Below are 22,915 nucleotides of genomic sequence, written 5' to 3' on the forward strand. Positions count from 1 at the left end.
TAACAACGCCACAAACACCACACCTTACCGACCCATTGAAACTTCAGATTGTAGACCATTACCTCAGAGTAGTCATTATGTATTGAGGGCACCATGTTACAACTACAAGCATATCCTCAGGTCATTACAGGTCTCTAGTGCAAAAGGCATATTTCAATGAAAATAACCTGTATGAGTAAAGGTTAAATGGAAAAACAATATGGGGGTGTAGTGAGATCCTCAATGGGCTGGACGATTCTCTTCTCGTCTTGAAAAAAACCTATACTTAAAAACGTGGAAATCAATCCGCCATCGTTAACACAAGGGAAAAATCGAATGATTTATTATTGAAATATTGAGAAACAAAATCTAATTGGTACAATTTAAGGCCAAGTGGCAAACAATAATGCAGGCACTAGGGATGGAGGCGAGACCACGCGGGTCTGGCAGAGGAGATGGTAGTTGTCGTTTGTGTGCGTCTTTAAGTCGTTGTTCCTATGTGTGTGTTTGTATTTGGTGTGGAGAAAAAGAATAAAAACTCATCGCCAGCATCAAGTGGTGTGCACATACCCTGTAGACTATTAGAGAGCAAGAACAAAGAGTGAGTCACTGAGATGGACATGGGCCAACAGCTCAGCTAAAGGATGGGCAGCCAGGTCAGTACATAATGGATGATGATATTAGGTTTAGTGGACTGGAAGGAATGATGTGTTGCATCAGCTGCCAAAGGCTGCTTAGGAAAGGTACATTAGCAGTGGAGGCTGCTGAGGGGAGGACGCCTCATAATAGCGTCCGGAACGGAGCAAATGGAATGGCATCAAAAACATGTGTTTGATACCATTCCACTAATTCCGCTCCAAACATTACCACGAGCCCCGTTGTCCCCAATTAAGGTGCCACCAACTTCCTGTGTTACCAGGATATGGGCACATGTGTTCTATGTAAGGAGATCTACCATTGCCATTTTGATATCTGGACGGTGCCGAATTTGTGCATATTGAATGTTACATGAATTGTGTAAATGTATCTATGGTATTTGTTGTACTATAATACTATAATTTAGTCTTCGGTTGTATTAGATCCCTATTGTCTCTGTCTATCTAATAAACAGAACTTGGATGTAAGGTGGTCTATTCTCCTCCTTTAGGATGTTATTGTCTGAGTCCGAGGGGTGCAAAAGCCCATATTCCCCCTTCTGGTAACTTCAGGTAATTACATCCTGTGGTAAACTCATCATTTTCTGTCACACACTTTATACTGTAAGCTTGACTATGGGCCTAGAGTTGAGTTTCATGCAAATAATATATAACTCAAACACGAACAAAGCAGACAATTTGACCGGCTTTGTTTGGATCTAAATCAAGTGGTGAAGAAACCAAAGTATTGCTGCGTCCTGATTCTTCACCCTTTTTCCAAAAAAGTGCATTTGCACACTTCCTGTCATAGACTTAACAAGAGGACATTCCCTCTAGCCAATGATTACACCAATCCATTGCTTTTAAATCCATTGATGCGTGCAAGTGCAGACTTCGGGAGAAGGGTGGAGAATCGGGAAAGCAGCCCAAAGCGTTTGCCACCTCCTACTTCTCCAAAGTATTTCCAGCCAGGTGAACAAACAGGCATTTAATCATCAGTGGTTTGGCTTCGTACTGAGTGTGGCACAGAGATCCAACATACTCAAAACAATGTTCAAGTAAGATCAACATAAAAAAAAAGATTACACAATGAACTGTATACATGTCTACAGACTGCTCGGACAGGACATCTAAGTGTCTAATACTACAATATACAAACGCAAGGCCAAAAACAAATCCTGTTTGTGTACTGCTTAGTTAAGAACATACATTTAATTTAAATGTACTATATGACCATTAAAATAAGAGCTACATGACTCCTCACTAACCGGCAGACAGGCTATGGCCATGTACCATTTCGGCCCCTAGCCACTTCTCGTAGCCTCCAGCCCTTTGGTGTTCTCAGATCCTAAAGAACGGATATGGTGAAAGCTCTGCTTTTAGCCTATTTGGGAGGTTATATTCCCATATAACTTTGCCTACACCTTGGTTCTTTGGAATCTATCAAAATTCCAAAAGGTTTACTTTTAGAAGGAGTAGCTAGGGACCGTAATGGAAGCAGGCCTATAACCTATTAAAAAAAAAATATGATTTTCTTCTTCTTCAATAGTGATTGGAGTACAAAGCTCAATGCATGACCACTTTCTGGAGTCTGAACCTGAAGACCACACTCCCCTTAGGCGTTTCTCTATAGATACCGAAACAACCCAACATTAAAAAAAATAAATAAAAAAATTTAAACTTTCACTAGGACAAAGCAATTGGCTAGTTTTAAACTAGGCATCATTATGAGGCATAAAACAGGATGGGAAGGAAACATATGTAAGAGGATTCTTCTGGGTCAACATCACAGGCATTACTGCCGTGCTCGCAAATACCCCATCCCTCTGGCCTCGTTTAGCTGTCCTGCCTGCTCGTTATCCTCTCCTCGTTACTCGCAGGCAGTCTTTGTTCTTTAGACCAGTCGGATACAATCTGCAGTTCTCCATCCATATTGTCCATGACTGGAGCTTAGGCCTTTTAAAAATTCACCCCCCCCCCCAAAAAAAAATAGATGAGCTCTCCATTTTCCAATCATGTAGTTTCCTCATTTAAGGCAAAATTGGAAAGTCACATTACCATTGCGACCGGAATGTTGTGCCATGGTGGGTATTGTGTTAGTGGGTCTTTGTGAGACTCGGAGTGGATTTGACTACTTCACTACGGGTCCCCTTTCAAATGAACTCTGATGAAGCAGCATCATTTGTGCATCGTGAACAGGACATGTACAGTGTACAACTTGAAACGTACAACTCAACAATAGCACTGACGTTTACCCTGTTTGCCGTGTCATCGGATTAACACCTACTGAAACTACAGGAGATTTGTACATCTGAGCAAAGATTAAGGCTATCGAGGGAGCCATTGGGTCCAGGCACAGTGCAGGGTTTAAGTTCAATTTACTTGTACACTTGAGTGCAGCAGTGGTGAACACAAAGCACTGCGGCGAAGCCAGCCTTGCTCTCAGCAGTTCTTGCTGGACTTGCGCCTCATGACAGGGCAATGACGTTCTTGGGTGAGTCATGTGACTTGGGCTTAAGTGCCCTCTCCTTAGGGACAGTGGGAATGCTACTCCAGAGCAGTCTCTGGCCTAGTATGAAGTATGCATGTCATTGTCATCCCCTTCATATATAACCAGAACTTCTGATATTAAAAAAAACATGCCTTGTCCAGTTCTTGTCCCTTGTGCAGCTTACCTAACATCTAAAAACCCAGTTAAAACAATTAAAAGCAGCTAAACGTTAGCATTAGTGCTAACAAGACATTTCACTTTGCACTATGGTCCTCAGCAAGTATGGATTGTGCATATATCCAGATTGTTGCGAAAATAATGTTGTTCTCTTTCTGTGTGGGGAATGCTGTGTTGAGCTGTATGTTACTGTGTAACATCCAGGCAACATCCCTGTAACATTCACACAATGCAGGAGGTCTGGCCAATGAATCCAATCAAAAAAAGATTAGGCTTTCAGCTCATAGTCCTCTGTTTGTATATGGTTGAACTGAGGCTCCTCATTCAAGTAAGTGCTCATGCCTGAACCAGATTTGATGGCGACGACAATGAAAAGCGGGATGCAGTGTGGCACTCCGGCCAGCAGAGAGCGCTGTAGGTCCAGACACCCCAGCCCAGTCAGTTCACCAAAAGGACATCCTCGTATGTTGTCGTTCTGAGGGAAGAAACAAACAGGTAACACGATCGCGCATACACATGTAGAAAAACATAAACGTCTCTCAACCATGATAGAAAGGATATTCTGATCATTCTACAGAGGAACATCCATCCCCATCAAGCCTAGGTGGAGCCATCACCATCAACTTACACCCATCTGACTCCTTCAGATCGGCAAACACTGAAGAGGTTAGGAGCTGGAGGGTGGTTTCTGAACCCGGCCTTGAACTCTACCTTCAGTCTTGACCTGTGCCCTTTGACCCACCTGTCACAGCAGCAGAAGAAAGAGCAGGGCGAGGTTTCTAGGCCCCGGAACATCCCCGAGCTGGGCGTGTCAGTGCACTCTGCGATGAATGCGTGCAGGTCCGTAATGTGGTAGGGCTCCTGGGTTTGGTGCTGGAGGGACAGGAGAGGAGACAGGCATCCACGTTTAGGTTGCTCATTCTCTGCATCTCAAATGGCACCCTATTCCCTATGCAGTGCACTACTTTTGACCAAGGCAGTAGTGCACTATATAGGGAATAGGGAGCCATTTGGGACGCAGACACGGTGTGTATTGTGATCGGTTGGCTTTCATTAGGTGTTGTTGTTTGCAATTGGCTTCTATTTGTACCGCTATGAGCAGTGAACATGAATGTTCTTTATGAGGAATGCAACTCTAAATATGAATCCACATCCCACAAAATTTGTGTAAACCCAGCTATACGCCTCAACTCCAAATGAATGTAAAAGACAAGCAGCAAATAAGAAATGATACAGTGCTCTTTTACATTCATTTGGATTCGAGTCCGTTTAAAGGGATACTTCGGGATTTTGGCAATGAAGCCCTTTATCAGATGAACTCGCGGATACCGTTTTTATGTCTCTGCGTGCAGTTTGAAGGAAGTTCCTAACTAGAGTTAGCGCAATTGCTAAATAGCGTTAGAGCAATGACTGGAAGTCCAGGGTAACTGCAAGCATGCTAGTAGATACTATAGTCTTCCAGTCATATTGCGGTAACGCTAGTTAGCAATGGCTTGAGAAATAACGTCTAACTTCCTTCATAGACAAAGGGCTTTAAAGTCTCATGACTCTTGGCTGTACCATGGTCTCTGAAAACGCACATCGTTGAAGAACATTTTCAAATTAAATCACACTGCAGATTATAATGAGTTTACTGTATTTCTGACACAGATCTGTGCTCTTTTGCCTGACGAAAATGGTGCCCTTTGTTGTTACCTTGATGGTTTCGTAGGCGCCGGTGATGAGGGCGATGAAGAGCGACAGTACCATGTAGATGAAGAGGGAGATGAAGGTGTACAGGTAGACCTGGCTGAACACCCACACCAGCGTGCTGCTCTCCTGCATCTCTGCGAAGGTCACAAACATGTCGTCGCCGTTGATCAGCGAGAACAGGCACTCCGACACCATGGAGAGAGAGCGGAACTGACAGAGGGAGAGAGAGAGGGAGAGGGAAACAGTTAAATTACATTTCATGTATTTCATAGCAATACAGCTTAATGAATTGAATACGATAGGGAGAGAGAGACTGTTAAATGACACAAACAACCATGACTTAACATGACCATTCTCACTGTATGATATAAACAGTGAATCGGTTCAAAATGATTGAGGATTCAGTACACACATTTTTTTAAACTAAATAAATCAAAGAAAATCCATTATGGCCATCTTACTGGCAAGGGCCAGTAAAATGTAATTCTAATACTAGACAAATAACATGTTAATATCACAGTACGTCATTATTGTGCAAAATCCCACAATGCACCATTGTGCATTCATCACTGAACCATATAGGGTGTCCCCTCCAGATTCACTGTCATTGGCCTTCTTCTGTTAGCATGTCTGTCTGTGCTTCAAAATGGTGGCTGTCTGTACCTTGACGTGATAGGGCCCCAGCACGATCCAGCCACAGAAGCAGTAGCCCAGGTAGATGACAGCCACACAGCAGCAGAACCGGATCACGTTGGGGAACGCAGCTCGCAAGGTCACGATTAGGATCTGAGAGGGAGAGAGGCAGGAGAGTGGGTGAATCACTGTCATCGTTAGTGCTGTCTGTGTCTATAGGCAACTTACATTGTACTTCTGGAAGAAGCTGAGGTAGCGAATGACTCCGACCCACACCAACAAGGTGGAGGTCCCCAACAGGATGCCACACTCATCATACGATGACATATTCTGTATGGAGAGATATTCAACTCATAAATGCCTCATGAGCTTAGCACAACGGTCTTTATCAGAACCCAAACTGAGATGATTTTTTTGGGCTGGCGATTTCAAATAATTCTTTAGCATTTTCCTCTGGGAAAAATAAAGGTATTCTATTCTACTCTGAGCAGCAGAGGAAAAAGTCCCCTCTGACCTTGGACTCGATGCCGATCTTAATTGCGCTGCCGATGATTGTAAGGACGTCACTGATGATGAGCAGGATGTACCAGCCATTGATGAATTCCATCCTTTCGTCCCAGCTTACTTTCCGGCCCAGATTAGTCTTGAAGAACTCGACAAACTCCTGTTACGCAGAGACAGAGAGACAGAGAGAGACAGACAGAGAGAGAGAGCGAGAGAAAGAGAGAGAGAGACACACACAGGAAGAGAGAGAGGGACACACACACACAGAGAGAGACAGAGAGAGAGAGACACACAGAGAGAGAGAGAGACACATACACACAGAGAGAGAGAGAGAGAGAGACAGAGAGACACACACACACAGAGAGAGAGACACACACAGAGAGAGAGAGACACACACAGAGAGAGAGAGAGACAGAGAGAGAGAGAGAGACACACACAGAGACAGAGAGAGAGAGAGAGAGAGAGAGAGAGAGAGAGAGAGAGAGAGAGAGAGAGAGAGAGAGGGCATATACACAGAGAGCGACACATAGAAAGAGAGAGAGACACACAGAGCGAGAGAGAGACAGAGAGAGATAGAGAGACACAGAGAGAGAGAGAGAGAGAGAGAGAGAGAGACACACAGAGAGAGAGAGACAGAGAAGAGTTGGGTGACCATACTGGAAAGACGAGTATTCACACCTTCTCGGTTTTCGTGTCGAAGAGCATTACTCTAAAAATGGAATCAATTCACAGAATACCAATCCACTACCATCAACAACAACTAAAATCTCTCTCTCTTCCTTCCACCCCAATCCCCAACCCTATAACAAGCAAACAAATGCATCTACAGTACGTTCTCAGATAATACATGCTATTTAGCAGACGCTTTTATCCAAAGTGACTTACAGTCATGCATTTTACATATGGGTGGTCGCGGGAATCTAACCCACTATCCTGGCGTTGCAAGAGTCATGCTCTACCACCAGATTGGATGTTCCTCCTTTTAACCACTTTCTCTCTTCCTGCCCTCCACCGCCCAGTGGCTTACCGCCTGTAGTATGAACCCGCGGAGTATGGAGCGGCCACACAGCAGCAGGGACAGCATACAAACGATCGCCACCACCACGTCAAACGTTAGCCGCGTGTAGTTCTCCGCTGAGATAGAGGGAGGGAAGGAAAGAGAGGAGTTAGTGGCTTTCATCAAGTAGAAGCATAGGGGGCGAATCCTTACTTCCACAAGTCAAAATTTCACGTTGACACCAATGCATGACTAAGTGAAAATTCCTATGAGGCATCTATAATGTCTTATGAGGTCAAATGAAGATGGCAATAGGGGAGATTGCTTAGAGTGTACATAGTGTTTGTCTTGCCGTTTGTGGTACAAGTTATACCGGTAAATTTCTGTCTGGTCATTCTGTGTGTAGTTTTGTTTTGACCTATGCACACGCTAAATGTATTTACATTTTTCTTTTGCCAAATCTCTTACCAGGTCTCTCTCGCTCTAAAAAAATGTTTTTCAACCTCAAGAGATTCTCCTGGGTCGTAATAATTAGGGCACACCGTAGAAAAATATTTAGCAACGGCAGAAGTTCAGGTAGTCCCTACGTTTCAGTCCATTTCTCCCATTTGGTGTCTAATTAGTATTACTCTGGTGAAATAAATGTTTAATAAAAACAAGACTCTATCTCACCGTGGCCAGACACACTGGGGTCTTTACACTCCTTTATAAAAGCCTGATTTTCCAGACTGATCCTCACTTTACCACTGTGAGCCTTGTTGTCCAGGACTATCTGTAGAAACAGATGGAAAGAACAACAGATCAGACAGGTACCAGTAGTACTTGCTGTAAACTTTGCCAATAAAATGAAACATAAAAAAGTGGCGGACTCTTCAAGGGATAATATAACAGATGGGTTATACAGTGAGGGAAAAAGGTATTTGATCCCCTGCTGATTTTGTACGTTTGCCCACTGACAAAGAAATGATCAGTCTATAATTTTAATGGTAGGTTTATTTGAACAGTAAGAGACAGAATAACAACAAAAAAATCCAGAAAAACGCATATCAAAAATGTTATAAAAAGATTTGCATTTTAATGAGGGAAATAAGTATTTGACCCCTCTGCAAAACATTACTTAGTACTTGGTGGCAAAACCCTTGTTGGCAATCACAGAGGTCAGACGTTTCTTGTAGTTGGCCACCAGGTTTGCACACATCTCAGGAGGGATTTTGTCCCACTCCTCTTTGCAGATCTTCTCCAAGTCATTAAAGTTGAGGCTGACGTTTGGCAACTCGAACCTTCAGCTCCCTCCACAGATTTTCTATGGGAATAAGGTCTGGAGACTGGCTAGGCCACTCCAGGACCTTAATGTGCTTCCTCTTGAGCCACTCCTTTGTTGCCTTGGCCGTGTGTTTTGGGTCATTGTCATGCTGGAATACCCATCCACGAACCATTTTCAATGCCCTGGCTGAGGGAAGGAGGTTCTCACCCAAGATTTGACGGTACATGGCCCCGTCCATCGTTCCTTTGATGCATTGAAGTTGTCCTGTCCCCTTAGCAGAAAAACACCCCCAAAGCATAATCTTTCCACCTCCATGTTTGACGGTGGGGATGGTGTTCTTGGGGTCATAGGCAGCATTCCTCCTCCTCCAAACACGGTGAGTTTTGGTCTCATCTGACCACAACACTTTCACCCAGTTGTCCTCTGAATCATTCAGATGTTCATTGGCAAACTTCAGACAGGCATGTATATGTGCTTTCTTGAGCACGGGGACCTTGCGGGCGCTGCAGGATTTCAGTCCTTCACGGCGTAGTGTGTTACCAATTGTTTTCTTGGTGACTATGGTCCCAGCTGCCTTGAGATCATTGACAAGATCCTCCCGTGTAGTTCTGGGCTGATTCCTCACCGTTCTCATGATCATTGCAACTCCATGAGGTGAGATCTTGCATGGAGCCCCAGGCCGAGGGAGATTGACAGTTCTTTTGTGTTTCTTCCATTTGCGAATAATCGCACCAAATGTTGTCACCTTCTCACCAAGCTGCTTGGCGATGGTCTTGTAGCCCATTCCAGCCTTGTGTAGGTCTACAATCTTGTCCCTGACATCCTTGGAGAGCTCTTTGGTCTTGGCCATGGTGGATAGTTTGGAATTTGATTGATTGATTGCTTCTGTGGACAGGTGTCTTTTATACAGGTAACAAACTGAGATTAGGAGCACTCCCTTTAAGAGTGTGTTCCTAATCTCAGCTCGTTACCTGTATAAAAGACACCTGGGAGCCAGAAATCTTTCTGATTGAGAGGGGGTCAAATACTTATTTTCCTCATTAAAATGCAAATCAATTTATAACATTTTTGACATGCGTTTTTCTGGATTTTTTTGGTTGTTATTCTGTCTCTCACTGTTCAAATAAACCTACCATTAAAATTATAGACTGATCATTTCTTTGTCAGTGGGCAAACGTACAAAATCAGCAGGGGATCAAATACTTTTTTCCCCTCACTGTAGGTTACCTATAATATACAGGCAATGAAAAGGTTTCCACAGCAACTACTACACACTAAACAGGTTACAATGAGCCACAGTGTCAGGTGCGTCGTAAAGATGGGACCAAGGCGCAGCGGGAATGTGTATGCTCATCTTCTTTATTCAGATGAAAACCAAAATAAACACTTAATACAAAAACAACGACGAAAAACAGTCCCGTGAGGCACCCAGCTACACACACGGAACAACTACCCACAAAAACCCATGAAAAAACACCCCTACTAAATAGGACCTTCAATTAGAGGCAATGAGAAACAGCTGCCTCCAATTGAAGGTCAAACCAATAAACTAAGCATAGAAATAGATAAACTAGACAGACATAGAAATAGACTAACATAGAACATACCCCAACAAACCCCGAAACACATTAAACAAACACCCCCTGCCACGTCCTGACCAAACGACAATAACAAATAACCTCTTTACTGGTCAGGACGTGACACACAGACTGGGTAGGACCATTTGTAGGAAGTGTTGGGGGAGGGAAGGGGGGTGGGACTCACTGTTATGAAGAAGGTGTAACAGTCAGGAATCTCGTTGTTGATGATGGTCTGAATGTTGATGGCCTTTAGTTGGAACTGTATCGTCACGTTTATGAGTCTAGACAATATAGAGTGGAAATAGAAAATGAAGAGGGATATCAGGGTTATGTCAAAGTGAAAGCAAAGAGAGATGTTTTCAAACATTTTGCAACACAAAACATTTTTTTTTTCTTATTGGACAAGTCCAGGTAGACCTCCCTGTTTTTTGTTCGTTTTCTGTTTGGCGTCTAATGAACATAACCCAGGGCTATAGGGAGTGTGTAAACAGTATGTGGCGCTAAAAATCAACAGTCAGATACTACAAAGATGGATGTCCCATCTATCTTAGTTTTAGACCGACAGCAAACACGAGAGACCGAAGTCATTTGAAAAGACATTTGAAAAATGAAACCTTACTTGTGGAACTTAAGGGTAAAGTTCTTGTAGTCACTGCCTAAAGGCGCTCGAGGGACTGACAGAGGGTTAACTCCCACACAATCTAGTAACAGGACAGAGAGAGAGAAGTTAGTCATTTCAGGGGCTGTCAATGTTTTTCCTTACAGAAATAGAATTACACTGAAATAGAATGACCATTACACTGATATAAATGTATGTTCTAGTAATTATATATCTATGGTTATTCTGTTCTGGTGATCATGTCAAGAGTCAAAGGGCAGGCCACTTCAAGGGTAGGCCATTTCAATACCAGGTGATGTCCATTGCTCAATGTGTTTCCGCTTTAGCCAGTAGTATTGCCCCAAGTGTCAGCTCATATAAGGAAGTGGGGCTTCCTACTACTTTCCCACGGTTGGGGTCGGGGAACAATACAGTACGTACACATGTTGAGTCAAGAAAGAAATTATACAGTTACAATGAATTGTTACTGAAAAGATGACGTGGTACTGGAAATAAGCAGCTTAGCAACTCTTTGGGTAGTCCCCATTGTTACAGTAAATGAAATAACTTCACTTCAGGCTAGACAAGGCTAAGGCATAAAGCAATGGTCAATCCACCAAACTTGGCCCTGGAAAGCCACAAGGCGTGCAGGATTTTGTTCAAATCTGGCACAAAACTCATCCTTTTTCAACCAGTCAACAAACCATCGAAAGCATGCTGGAACAGAACTACATTTAAGCTGAGTCCCAAATGGCACCACATTCTCACTCCATCGGGTGCCATTTGGGAAGCACGAACACTGTGTAGCTCTAGTACCAGGGTTGGTGACCTCTGGCATAATGCAAGAAAGTAAATCTATATACCTGTGATAACACGAGGGTCAATGTTGAAGGTATCATTGGCGGGATCGATGCTGCCCTTCTTGTAGTACTGCTGGCAGAGAGAGAGGGCACTCCCGTTCACCCCGACCCCATAGACGTACGCATAGCGTCCCACCGTGGTCTCGGGTAGCACCACATACTGTGAGGGAGGAGGAAGGGTACGAGGATGGAGAATAAGGCCCTGCTCTAATATTTAAAAATGTTGAATCCCTCTTTCCGCCCTAATTTTAGGTAATCACTGATCTGTATGCGGATTCGTGGACGATTAGTGAACGTTTCCACACTACCGCTTTCACCAATCAAACTCGCTCAGATCTGTGATTACTTCAAATGATGCAGGAAGGAAAGGATACATTCTAAATATTCAAACAGGGCCTAAAAAGTTGGAGACTTTTAGTTGAAAGTAGAGGATGAAATTATGAAGGGGACGCGATGTGGTCCTTCTTTGCGCTGTATGGACATGTTTACATCTCAGTCTGTATGCCGGGTCGTGTTCATTAGGCACCGAACGGAGAGATTTCCTGAAACTCTCATTAACATTTTCCTTTAAACATTTTTTTATGTTGCATGCCCTAATGAAAATGACCCGGGTGTCGTTAGTGACTGTTACCTGGTCTACGGCGTAGAAGATGTGTTCGTAGACATCCCTCTGTGTGTACACGGCCAACGTGTCATCGGAGCCCTCGTCATAGTCCTTCAGGAAGATCTGCTTAAAGGACATGGTGTTCTCTTCCTTGAACGTCACCACCATCTGGTTGCTGAGGCCAAACAACACCAGCTGATGGAGGGAGGGAAGTAGGGATTCAGGTGTTTTATTGAAGGAAAGTGACTGTTCACAACTATAACGTAACCCCTTTTGATCTTAGGGACATTTTTGAAGTTATTGTTGTAAAGATTGTCGGTACATATTTCAAAACGTCAGATGCACAGACATCCTATCCACCATTAGGAACAGTGCATATGAAACAAGATGTCAGTTGTTATGGACTTCAGGATTGTTGGTCCCGCCATAAAACCTGAGCTTTGCCAAGAGGGCGTTGAAAATGTACTGTTCATACACTCAAAGTGCATATCAAACTAAATGTGTGTAGTTACCTGCACGGTGACAATGACAATCTTGAGCAGCTGCAGGCCCAGTTTGAAGGGCTTGCGGCCCTTGGCGTGGAACTTGTCACAGGGGCTCATGAAGAAGTACTTGAGCTTCCTGCGCAGGGCCTCCTCTTCCTGCTCCGGCCCCAGCCAGCCATGGCTGTCGCTGTGGTGAACATGCTTGCCGCTGCTGTCGCTGGAGCCGTAGCCGTGAGGAGACACAGAGGAAACCAACTTGTCCTTCTCTGAGACGGATAGATAGAGAGCGAGGGAAGAAAAAGGAAGAAAAAAAACACGTTAGCAGCGATAGAAGGACAGTGAGAGTGACTAATACGAACAGTCAGGCCTATCAAAGAATGTGGAGTGGATATCTGAGCCAAACACCAATGTTATCTGAAATAGCACACCGCAACGGCACTCCATATTAGTGCTATTTCCTTTGTGAGCACCAGCACCATCAGTACACTGTTGCGTACTGATGAATAGGCTACGTGTCGTAATGTTACCCTTCAGTGAGTGACAGCTCTCGTACTAGTTCGGGCAGCTTTCATTAATTACATGACCTAATCTCCCTCGCCTCATATAGTCATCCATCATCACGTCTCTATCTAGTAAAACCCTGTGAGGTGACACAGGCCAGCTTATTAAAACAACACCCAGATCAGAGGCTCTGGGCTGGGCCGGGTGTGGGCCGGGTGAGACAGACTCTCCCTGGAGGAAGAGATGCGGGTGACTGGTGTGCTATAGCTGGCGGCTCTGCCACTCAAGGCTGACAGAAACACACCCCTGGAGATGGCTGGAAGACACAGAAACAACTCCAGGGATGGTCGGGCTGCTGCTACAACACCCGTCTGACTTAGTCATTTGTCGAAGGAGCAGAGCTTCGGGGTGTGATGCTACACATTTGGATTGTCGTCGCCGTCGATAACATAAACCATAAAGGTGTAGTAAAAACCTAAATCACTGCACCTTCAGTGGAGAGACCGCTGGTGAAAGCTGAATTCAACCTCTGAGTCACCCAAACAAACGTGACAAGAACAGACTTGGAAGGGAAATGTGGACCATATAGTTTGTGGGTAAAAGAGCTAGTTCAGCAGTAATGGAAGAAAAAGGAAGTGGAACTCGAAATGAACTGCTGTCATGAATTGGGTCACCTGACCTCTGGTAAACAGAACTTGAAGACCAGACAGAAGACCTGAAATCTGGTCTGACGGACGTAGAAGAGAGAATCACTGATGTGTGTGTGTGTAGGATTGTGTGAGGCAACGGTGATATCTCAATGTTTACCTATAGTAAGCCATCCACAATAATCACCTGCATATCTAACAATCTTTAGTTCGGCCAAGTGAATGAGAGAAGCCTATCTAGCGAGTGACCTAACTGCAATATATCGACTTGCACACACAGAACCTTGCAATGTCACAAACAATCACAGACATGACAGCAGTTGCGTGACTCTCCCTGTCAAAAACAATTCAGACCTGTGCTGAAAGAATTTCACTATGTAACATTTCGTGCCAGCAATAGCAGCCCGAGCCAAGAAATGGACAGATCTTGATGGGGCATTTTGGCCATCAAGGCCGATAGCAATCGTCAAAACCAAAGTGCAGATGATGAGGGCTTGTTGCTGAGCCGCACTAAGAGATAGAGTCAATCAAACGGAATAAATCCGCTGAAAAACCCTGTTCCTCCGGTTCAGGGCAGTCAATGGTGTGTTAGAGAAGGCTTAATAGACAACTCTGCACCTTGTCCGTCAGTCATAGTCAGCACTGTGACTATCAGTCTGCCAGCATCTCTGTATCGCTACAATGGATCAGCAGCTATCAGTCTGCACTGGGCCACCCAGGGAGAGCAGGCTACACGATGCAACCTCACTGGAACCAGTAAACAAGCAAAGCTGCTCCTCGTCTCTGTCAACTCTTAACTCTGGGTGGTCTCTTGGACTCTATTTCCTGTTTCCTGTTTCTATTTCCTCCTGTGGCGAGAGGACATGGTTATGAGGTGGACTTTTTGTTATTGTCATTATTTAACTTGAAACGGTTTCTCAGTCTCAAAATGCACATCAGCCAATTAAAATAGTTGATTTACTTGCACGTTATAGAACGCTACATTGTAGCTGGTCCAATCAGATAACGTGGCACGTTAGCCCTATGCTAGCCTCACCAGCTGACAGTGATTATTTCCTGTAACAAATACTGCATCAGCCTATAAAAGATCTTAGACTTTATATCCACCAACCAATGGCATTTGTAAAAAAATATATATAAAAAAAATAGGTCAACCCTGGACACTAGAGGAATATTTTAAACCTATAAATTCAAGGTTTACTTTTGTTCCATTGGTGTGTAACAATGTCGTGTGCCAATATTGCAGTGATGCATCTTTAACTAGGCTACTAGTACTAACATTAGACAAAATGTTCACGTTTTCGCATATGAGACAAAATCCAGTTTTTGCTAATCTGTTTCACACACATCCATGTGCTTTAATGGAAAAAAGATAAATGATGTCCTTACACATGCAAGTTTATCATACATTGTTAAAAAAGAAATCATGTACCATTATTACCATTGCTTCCATGTGGCACACACTGCTAAAGCGGTTGACTTGAAATCGATAGTGCACTTTCACCATGGGTTCGAGCCCTCCTCTTGTCCCCGACTAAAATAAATATTGGTTGACCAAGAGTAATCTGTTCTTTCGACCAATCGATTGGCTGAAATGTTTTAATTTGTATTTTTCCATATATTTGAATAAAATCAACTTTACGTACTCTACTGAGCTTGTATGACGCTTTAAGCACTGCAATTAAAAATGAAAACACACAAATTACTAAAGAGGGAGCCAGAGATCAATATAGCCTAACCAGAAGAAAAAATACTGTTCCAGTCCCCCCTCCTCCAGCTGCTGCTGGCCTTCACAGATTCTGCCATTATGCTCCTGAAGTTGCTGGTAATAGGCTACGCCAGCGGTCAGCAAACTTTTCCATTTGGAGTGCCAAGTTATCCTACCATTTCTACTAATCTGCGTGCCAGTTATGATTTTCATATGCACATTTTCGTGGAACAGTCTCAATTTCATTTATAATAAAGTCTCATATCTCAAAATCAATGTCATGTGGTTAATCAAAATTCGAAATGAAAATTATACAAATCTAAAAGTAACTTAGATTGCCATCGCCAATATGTAAAAACAGCCTACATAAAGCCAAGAATTAAAACATTGCAGCCCGCAGGTAGAAAATATCCTGATGGAAGTAAATATCCTATAAATCACATTGGCTACACATGGCCTGTCTGCAAGGAACATGAAACATTGTATCAACTATTGTATTAACTTGGTCCAGCCCAAAGCTTGCATCACTGTATAAAATATTCTGGGTCCTCACAGCTGTAGCCTATTTTGCGAAAGGGATAAGAACTAAATCAGGTAGGCCTATTTTATGACGTTTCCACCGGATCAGAGGATTACATTTTTTCCCCCTTTCATGATGAGTGGTAGGCTAATCGAAAGGGAGAACTGGAAAGAGTTTTCAAATAGGCTACGTTGAGGAACTATTGTCATTCTCAATGGATGTAAAAACAGACTTTGTTTACTTGCTGTTTGAGGCAAAGAAAAAATTACTTTGAGAAGCTCCACAGTGATGGCGAGTAAAGACAAACAGAATTGACTACTCGTAAATAGAATGAAATAAACCAAAAGTGTAGCATAGGTTGTGCGCTCTGCAAACAACGTGTCCACTATGAGAATGACAACGGTACGACTGTAATAATAATGATAATATTTTGAATGCATTAACAGAAATTACCATAACTTAACAAATATTGTAGATGAGAAATGATGGGAATTAACAGTAAATGTACTACTGGTGATACTGGTGTGCCATCCCCGCAGCCTCCGCATTGGATTAGTCCTCTCAGACTGGCTTGAATCAGACATGTGTCTCTTGTGCCATCATTTGTTTTTTATATATTGGCCACTGCTCAACAAAAAAATCACGGTCGACCAAACAATCGACCAGTCGACTAAATGGGGTCGGCCCTAATAGTAATGCATAGAAAACGTTGTACATGTAAGTTTAGCCTACATAAGAAATTAAATGGTGTTTTTTATCTAACAGCAACGTTAAACTACAGTGTATTTGGAAAGTATTCAGACACCTTGACTTTTTCCACATTTTGGTACTTTACAGCCTAATTTTAAAATGGATTGAATAGTTTTTTCCCCCTCATCAATTTACACACAATACCCCATAATGACAAAACAAAAGCAGGTTTTTAGAATTTTTTGCCAAAAAATGTATTAAATAAAAAACCGAAATATCACATTTACACAAGTATTCAGACCCTTTACTCAGTACTTTTTTGAAGCACCTTTGACAGCGATTACAGCCTCGAGTCTTCTTGGGTATAATGCTACAAGCTTGGCACACCTGTATTTGAGGAGTTTCTCCCATTCTTCTCTGCAGATCCTCTCAAGCTCTGTCAGGTTGGATGGGGATCGTCGTTGCACAGCTAATTTCAAGGCCCCTCCAGAGATGTTAGATTGGGTTCAAGTCCGGGCTCTGGCTGGGTCACTCAAGGACATTCAGAGACTTGTCCTGGAGCCACTCCTGTGTTGTCTTGGCTGTGTGCTTAAGACATTGTCCTGTTGGAAGGTGAACCTTCGCCCCAGTCTGAGGTCCTGAGCGCTCTGGAGCAGGTTCTCTCTGTACTTTGCTCTGTTAATCTTTCCCTCGATCCTGACTGGTCTCCCAGTCCGTGCCGCTGAAAAACATCCCCACAACATGATGCTGCCACCCCCATGCTTCACCGTAGGGATGGTGCCAGTTTTCCTCCAGACGTGACGCTTGGCATTCAGGCCAAAGGGTTCAATCTTGGTTTCATCAGACCAGAGAATCTTGTTTCTCATAGGCTGAGGTACCTTTTGGCAAACTCCAAGCGGGCTGTCATGTGCCTGTTAATGAGGAGTGGCTTCCTTTGGCCACTCTACCATAAAGGCCTGATTGGTGGAGTGCTGCAGAGATGGTTGTCCTTCTGGAAGGTTCTCCCATCTCTACAGAGGAACTCTGGAGCTCTGTGAGAGTGACCATCAGGTTCTTTGTCACCTCCCCCAATTCCTCAGTTTGGCTGGGTGGCCAGCTCTAGGAAAAGTCTTGGTGGTTCCAAACTTCTTCCATTTAAGAATGATGGAGGCCACTGTGTTCTTGGGGACCTTCAATGCAGCAGACATTTTTTGGTACCCTTGCCCAGATCTGTGCCTCGACACAATCCTGTCTCTGAGCTCTACGGACAATTCCTTCGACCTCATGGCTTAGTTTTTGCTCTGACATGCACTGTCAACTGTGGGACCTTATATAGACAGGTGTGTGCCTTTGTAAATCATGTCCAATCAATTATATTTACCACAGGTGGCCTCTGTTTTCACTTTGTCATTATGGGGTATTGTGTGTAGATTGATGAGGGAATTTAAAAAAAAATCTATTTTAGCTGTAACATAACAAAATTTGGAAAAAGTCAAGGGGTCTGAACACTTTCCAAATGCACTGTATGCTATTTTAGTCGGTATGTTAGGCCTATGTAGAATACTAATGAATCATTAAGTGATCTTGCGAGACATTGTTTTAGCTTTTATCAAAACTTTTTTTAAACAAGTAAGATTCTGAGAATTGGCAAAGTATGGTTCTGGTGCGCTCCAGTAGATGTACACCCCTGTATAGCAGTAGCCTATATGTCAGTCTGCAAGGGGGATTCCAATAAGCTCCTCATTAAATATACTTGTTATCTTTATTTCTAAGGTTTTAGCCGAACCCTTTGCAACACAAAATGTAAAAATAAATACATGTGATTCTCCAGGAATTTTCAAAGGAAAAATCTATATCTCAACTGGGATTTGAACATCGCAAACTGCGAAAATGACCAGAAACCTGGATCTCAACACTGTGAGCTATCTATCCAATTGAACTTTTGTACGTGTTTTAGTAACTTTGATTAGCAGATGGTGCCGCGTGACTTCTGCTAAGGACGTTCTCTTGAAAAAGTGTTCGGTCACGTCAGAGAGGAAGAGGCGAAGCGAGAGGGTTTACTCCGCACAAAATCTATCCGCATAAGCAGATCATTAATATTTAAGCAAGTGAGGAGTTTTTGTATGGGGGGAAATGAGAGAATGTTGAATTTAGTCAAGAATATAATGTATTGCTATTTAGATACATGAGGCTTATTTGATCTAACAGAAGTTTCATAATGCTTCAGTTGTTACAGGTTTACTGATAGAAGTGTGATGCACATGACATCCCGGCAACTTTGAGAAAAATCGCTTCATATCGGAGTTGTCCCTGTCAAGATTCGAGACAGTCAATGCATATTCTTGAAGATAGCATAGCATCTCACTCTCCATCGAATACAGGCTTTTGACGTCAACACCCCTCATTGAATATTCAAAAAAGTATTCAAATAACGAGATTTACAGACCAATCCAAAGAGATGAATAGGCAGGAGCTTGACAGCCCGCCTTTCCGCTCTGTGGACAACGTATCCCAGTATCTCCAGTCACGTCCAACAACGTCAACATTTGTAATTGGCTGATACATATTTTGTTACAGGGAAATAATCACGTCCAGCTGGTGTTGTTAGCATTGGGCTAAGTACGCCAGGTTATTTGATGGGAAAAGCGAACAAGTGGCGTTTTATCACGTACAACTACGTCAGCGATTTTAATTGGCTGATGCCGATTATGAGACGGAGAAACAGTTTTTAATTGAAACTGTTTCTAATGTTCGCAAGTGTGGCCCCACAGTGTGCACTTGTGGTGAATCATTTCATTTTAATATGTGTGAGATCACAAATGAAGTACTAGTAAACAATGAGTCAAAGGTATACTACGGCATGAGAAAACAAATGCTTGATAACTGCTTGACTGCTTACAAGACCATTTCTAAACCCCTGACCCACACACAGTCAAGTGCAGAAATGAAAGCCTATGTCCACGGTCATATGGGCACCGTAGACTAGGACACGTGAGAGGAAGTTAAGAAACTGGGTGGCGGGAGGTTATCACAGTGTATGATAGTTGGAGAACCTATCACTCCAGTATTAATGCTAAATTGTAATTATTTTCACCTCTATGGCCTATTTATTGCCTACCTCCCAACTCTTCTACATTTGCACACACTGTACATCGATTTTTCTATTTTTCTTTTCTTTTGTGTTATTGACTGTATGTTTGTTTATGCGTAACTCTGTGTTGTTGTTTTTGTCACACTGCTTTGCTTTATCTTGGCCAGGTCGCCGTTGTAAATGAGAACTTGTTCTCAACTGGCCTACCTGGTTAAATAAAGGTGAAATAAAAAAATACTTTAAAAAATAAAACCTGGGTCAGTCTGGTTTAAAATGTAGCATACATGCTATGGTGGTGGGAGGGAGCAAGAGTAGTCAGGTTCTTTGGGGTCCAGGAGGGGGCTCATGAAACAATAGTTTCTTTCAGCTTCCAACGCTCTAGAACTTAAACGGAATCCTTGGGACGTCCAACTAACAATTTAAAACGGTTGGGGTAGGGGTTAGTGTTTAGGGTAGGGACATCCCAGGGATTCCAGATAGCACTACCCCTGGAATTTAGGAATAACTGCTTAAATCATGACTCATGAGCATTGAAGTACAGCATTGACTGCAATGGTGGGATAGAATAGAACAATTTCAAGGCTACAATTATCCTTGCTGAAAGTGGCCATCAGGTATAATTTCCTACCCCAGACTTGACAAGTGTAAACTGTTATTGGCAAATTCTGTCAGCATCAGGTCAACATAAAGCAAACTATCTTTGCCTATTTCATCCAGAATGTCTGTAGGGGAGAATTGGGTATGTTGAGCCACCCCTTGTTTCTAGGAAACCATACACAAAATGTATCATTTGACCAAATATTTAGGGAAGAGAATTCGTGATGCTTGCATATAAACCAAAGTAGATCATTTTAAAATTGTTCTATACAAAATTTGGGGTCTCTGTAAGCGTCAATATGAGGCCCTAAACCTGGCATGAAAGAACATCCTTGTAGTTGTGTTTGCCTTGGGGTAAGTTGAGCCAATGGCAAGTTAAGCAAATTGAAGTGTTTTCTTCCCAGGCGAAGGATAGCTAAAAAAATGCGTAAAATCATCAAAAGACAAAAAAGAGATTGGGATTGTTTTGAATTGTGTTTGGGAAATTCTAGACATCGTTTTAAAAAGATAGTGATAATATGTAGGCGTTCTCAACTTACCCTGTGAATGGATAGCCTACTAGTTTCTATGGGAAACACGGCATCATTCAGGAATAGCATACACACAAAGACTCATATTACACACATCAAAGCTGCATGACATCCCTAGCAACAGCGATCACACGATTAAAAAACAAAACATCTTGAGGATAACGGACTAGAGGGTGGATGGTTTTGTACACATTTATGCAATAACGCTTCTTCCAGTCAGTGTTTGAAAACATTGTAACAAAACATTGTTGATGCTGCTGCCTCATACAATGTTACCGTGTTGCACAATGTTACTCTGCTATACAATGTTACTGTGTTATACAATGTTACTGTGTATGTTACTGTGTTATACAATGTTATTTTGTATGTTACTGTGTTATACAATGTTACTGTGTATGTTACTGTGTTATACAATGTTATTGTGTATGTTACTGTGTTATACCATGTTACTAATGCATTAATTCACGATTAATCACCATTGATTGTGTGCCTAGAATGAGATATGTTTTATGGAGATGATTTGCAAGACGAGAGAGCCCACACTGTAGAGCTACGTTACACCAAAATCATAATATACACAGGGCCCTCCTTTCAATGGAAGGAATGCAACAATGTAACAAACCACTTAAAACACGCAAAGTGACATGTCAGAAAATTATTGAAACTCAACATACCCGAACCGGCGCTGCCGTGGTTGCATTTGCCGCTTGCTGTAGCCATGTAAACGTTTTGAAACTATAAATAAATATGCGACATAACATATGAACTGTCTCAGAATAAATAAGGCAAATAAAAGCTGTTATAAAACGCGAGTATATTGTTGGCGTAAAATGAACTGTCTGAGAAGATAACCATGAGGACGACGTTTTTCTGTGTTCTACAATTACAGTATAGGTTCAGCATTGGGACAAGACATAACTCGCTTCCTCAGACGAGATCACATGACTCATGTGTCATCATGTGACTGCACAAGGTGTCGCTTGTTCTCATCTATTTCAGTTCAATTCAAAGGGCTTTATTGTCATTGGAAACATATGTTTACAGTGGCAAAGCAAGTGAAATAGATAATAAACGAAAGTGAAATAAACGATAAAAAATGAACAGTAAACATTACGCTTACAAAAGTTCAAAAATAATAAAGACATTTCAAATGTCACATTATGTCTATATACAGTGTTGTAACGATGTGGAATTAGTTCAAGTACAAAAGGGGAAATAAATACACATAAATATGGGTTGTATTTACTATGGTGTTTGTTCTTCACCGGTTTCCCTTGGCAACAGGTCACAAATCTTGCTGCAGTGACTGCACACTGTGGTATTTCACCCAATAGATATGGGAGTTTATCAAAATTAGATTTTTTCAAATTCTTTGTTGGTCTGTGCAATCTGAGGGAAATATGTGTCTCTAATATGGTCATACATTTGGCAGGAGGTTAGGAAGTGGAACTCAGTTTCCACCTCATTTTGCGGGCAGTGTGAACATAGCCTGCCTTCTCTTGAGAGCCAGGTCTGCCTACAACAGCCTTTCTCAATAGCAAGTCTATGTTCACTGAGTCTTTACAGAGTCCAAGCTTTCCTTAATTTTGGGTCAGTCACAGTGGTCAGGTATTCTGCACTGTGTACTCTCTGTTTAAGGCCAAATAGCATTCTAGTTTGCTCTGTTTTTTTGTTAATTCTTTCAATTTGTCAAGTTATTATCTTTTTGTTTTCTCATGATTTGGTTGGGTCTAATTGTGTTGCTGCCCTGGGGCTCTGTTTGTGTTTGTGAACAGAGCCCCAGGACCAGCTTGCTTAGGGGACTCTTCTCCAGGTTCATCTCTCTGTAGGCGTCTTTCTCCCTCTTCAACTTTACCGTCTCTTTACAGCCTCTGGCCAACATTTAATTTCAGACAATAGTAAAACACATACCAAGCACAACATCTAACTATGTATAACTCGAGACCTATGTTATTGACACAATTATTTATTCTCATGGAATTTCTGGTCCATATGGCAAATTTAAACATTACACTTCTTGGTCATTTCAATGAAATACAAAGGTATTATTTCAGGTATTACAGTATTTATTTGAATTTTGACAAAGCAATATACAAGCACCAAATAAGTTGTGGACATTAAAGCAGCCACATGTATATTTACAATTACATTTA

General features: G+C 42.4%; 1 protein-coding gene across 1 annotated transcript; it reads right to left on the reverse strand.

Annotated features, from left to right (window-relative positions):
• Positions 1 to 1,587: 1,587 nt before the first annotated feature.
• On the reverse strand, positions 1,588 to 21,689 carry LOC106564897 (mucolipin-1). Its single transcript, XM_014131392.3, has 14 exons — positions 21,437 to 21,689; positions 12,527 to 12,765; positions 12,042 to 12,209; positions 11,414 to 11,570; positions 10,572 to 10,653; positions 10,137 to 10,233; positions 7,781 to 7,880; positions 7,139 to 7,245; positions 6,122 to 6,271; positions 5,836 to 5,937; positions 5,638 to 5,760; positions 4,978 to 5,184; positions 4,025 to 4,155; positions 1,588 to 3,757 (listed from the first exon to the last, which is right to left on the reverse strand). Exons 1-14 carry the CDS (start codon positions 21,480 to 21,482, stop codon positions 3,721 to 3,723), a joined length of 1,746 nt encoding a protein of 581 aa, XP_013986867.1. The 5' UTR covers positions 21,483 to 21,689; the 3' UTR covers positions 1,588 to 3,720.
• Positions 21,690 to 22,915: the final 1,226 nt, after the last annotated feature.

The sequence above is a fragment of the Salmo salar genome, chromosome 12 (genome assembly GCF_965601325.2).
Source record: "Salmo salar chromosome 12, fSalSal1, whole genome shotgun sequence".
Taxonomy (NCBI): Eukaryota; Metazoa; Chordata; class Actinopteri; order Salmoniformes; family Salmonidae; genus Salmo; species Salmo salar.

Coding starts and splice junctions, on each gene's coding strand:
- LOC106564897 (XM_014131392.3), bottom strand. CDS start 21,482: ATGGCTACAGCAAGCGGCAAATGCAACCACGGCAGCGCCGGTTCGG. Junction 10,234..10,571: donor TTTACCCTTAAGTTCCACAA/GTAAGGTTTCAT, acceptor TATATTGTCTAG/ACTCATAAACGTGACGATAC. Junction 5,185..5,637: donor TGGGGCCCTATCACGTCAAG/GTACAGACAGCC, acceptor TCCCTCTGTCAG/TTCCGCTCTCTCTCCATGGT.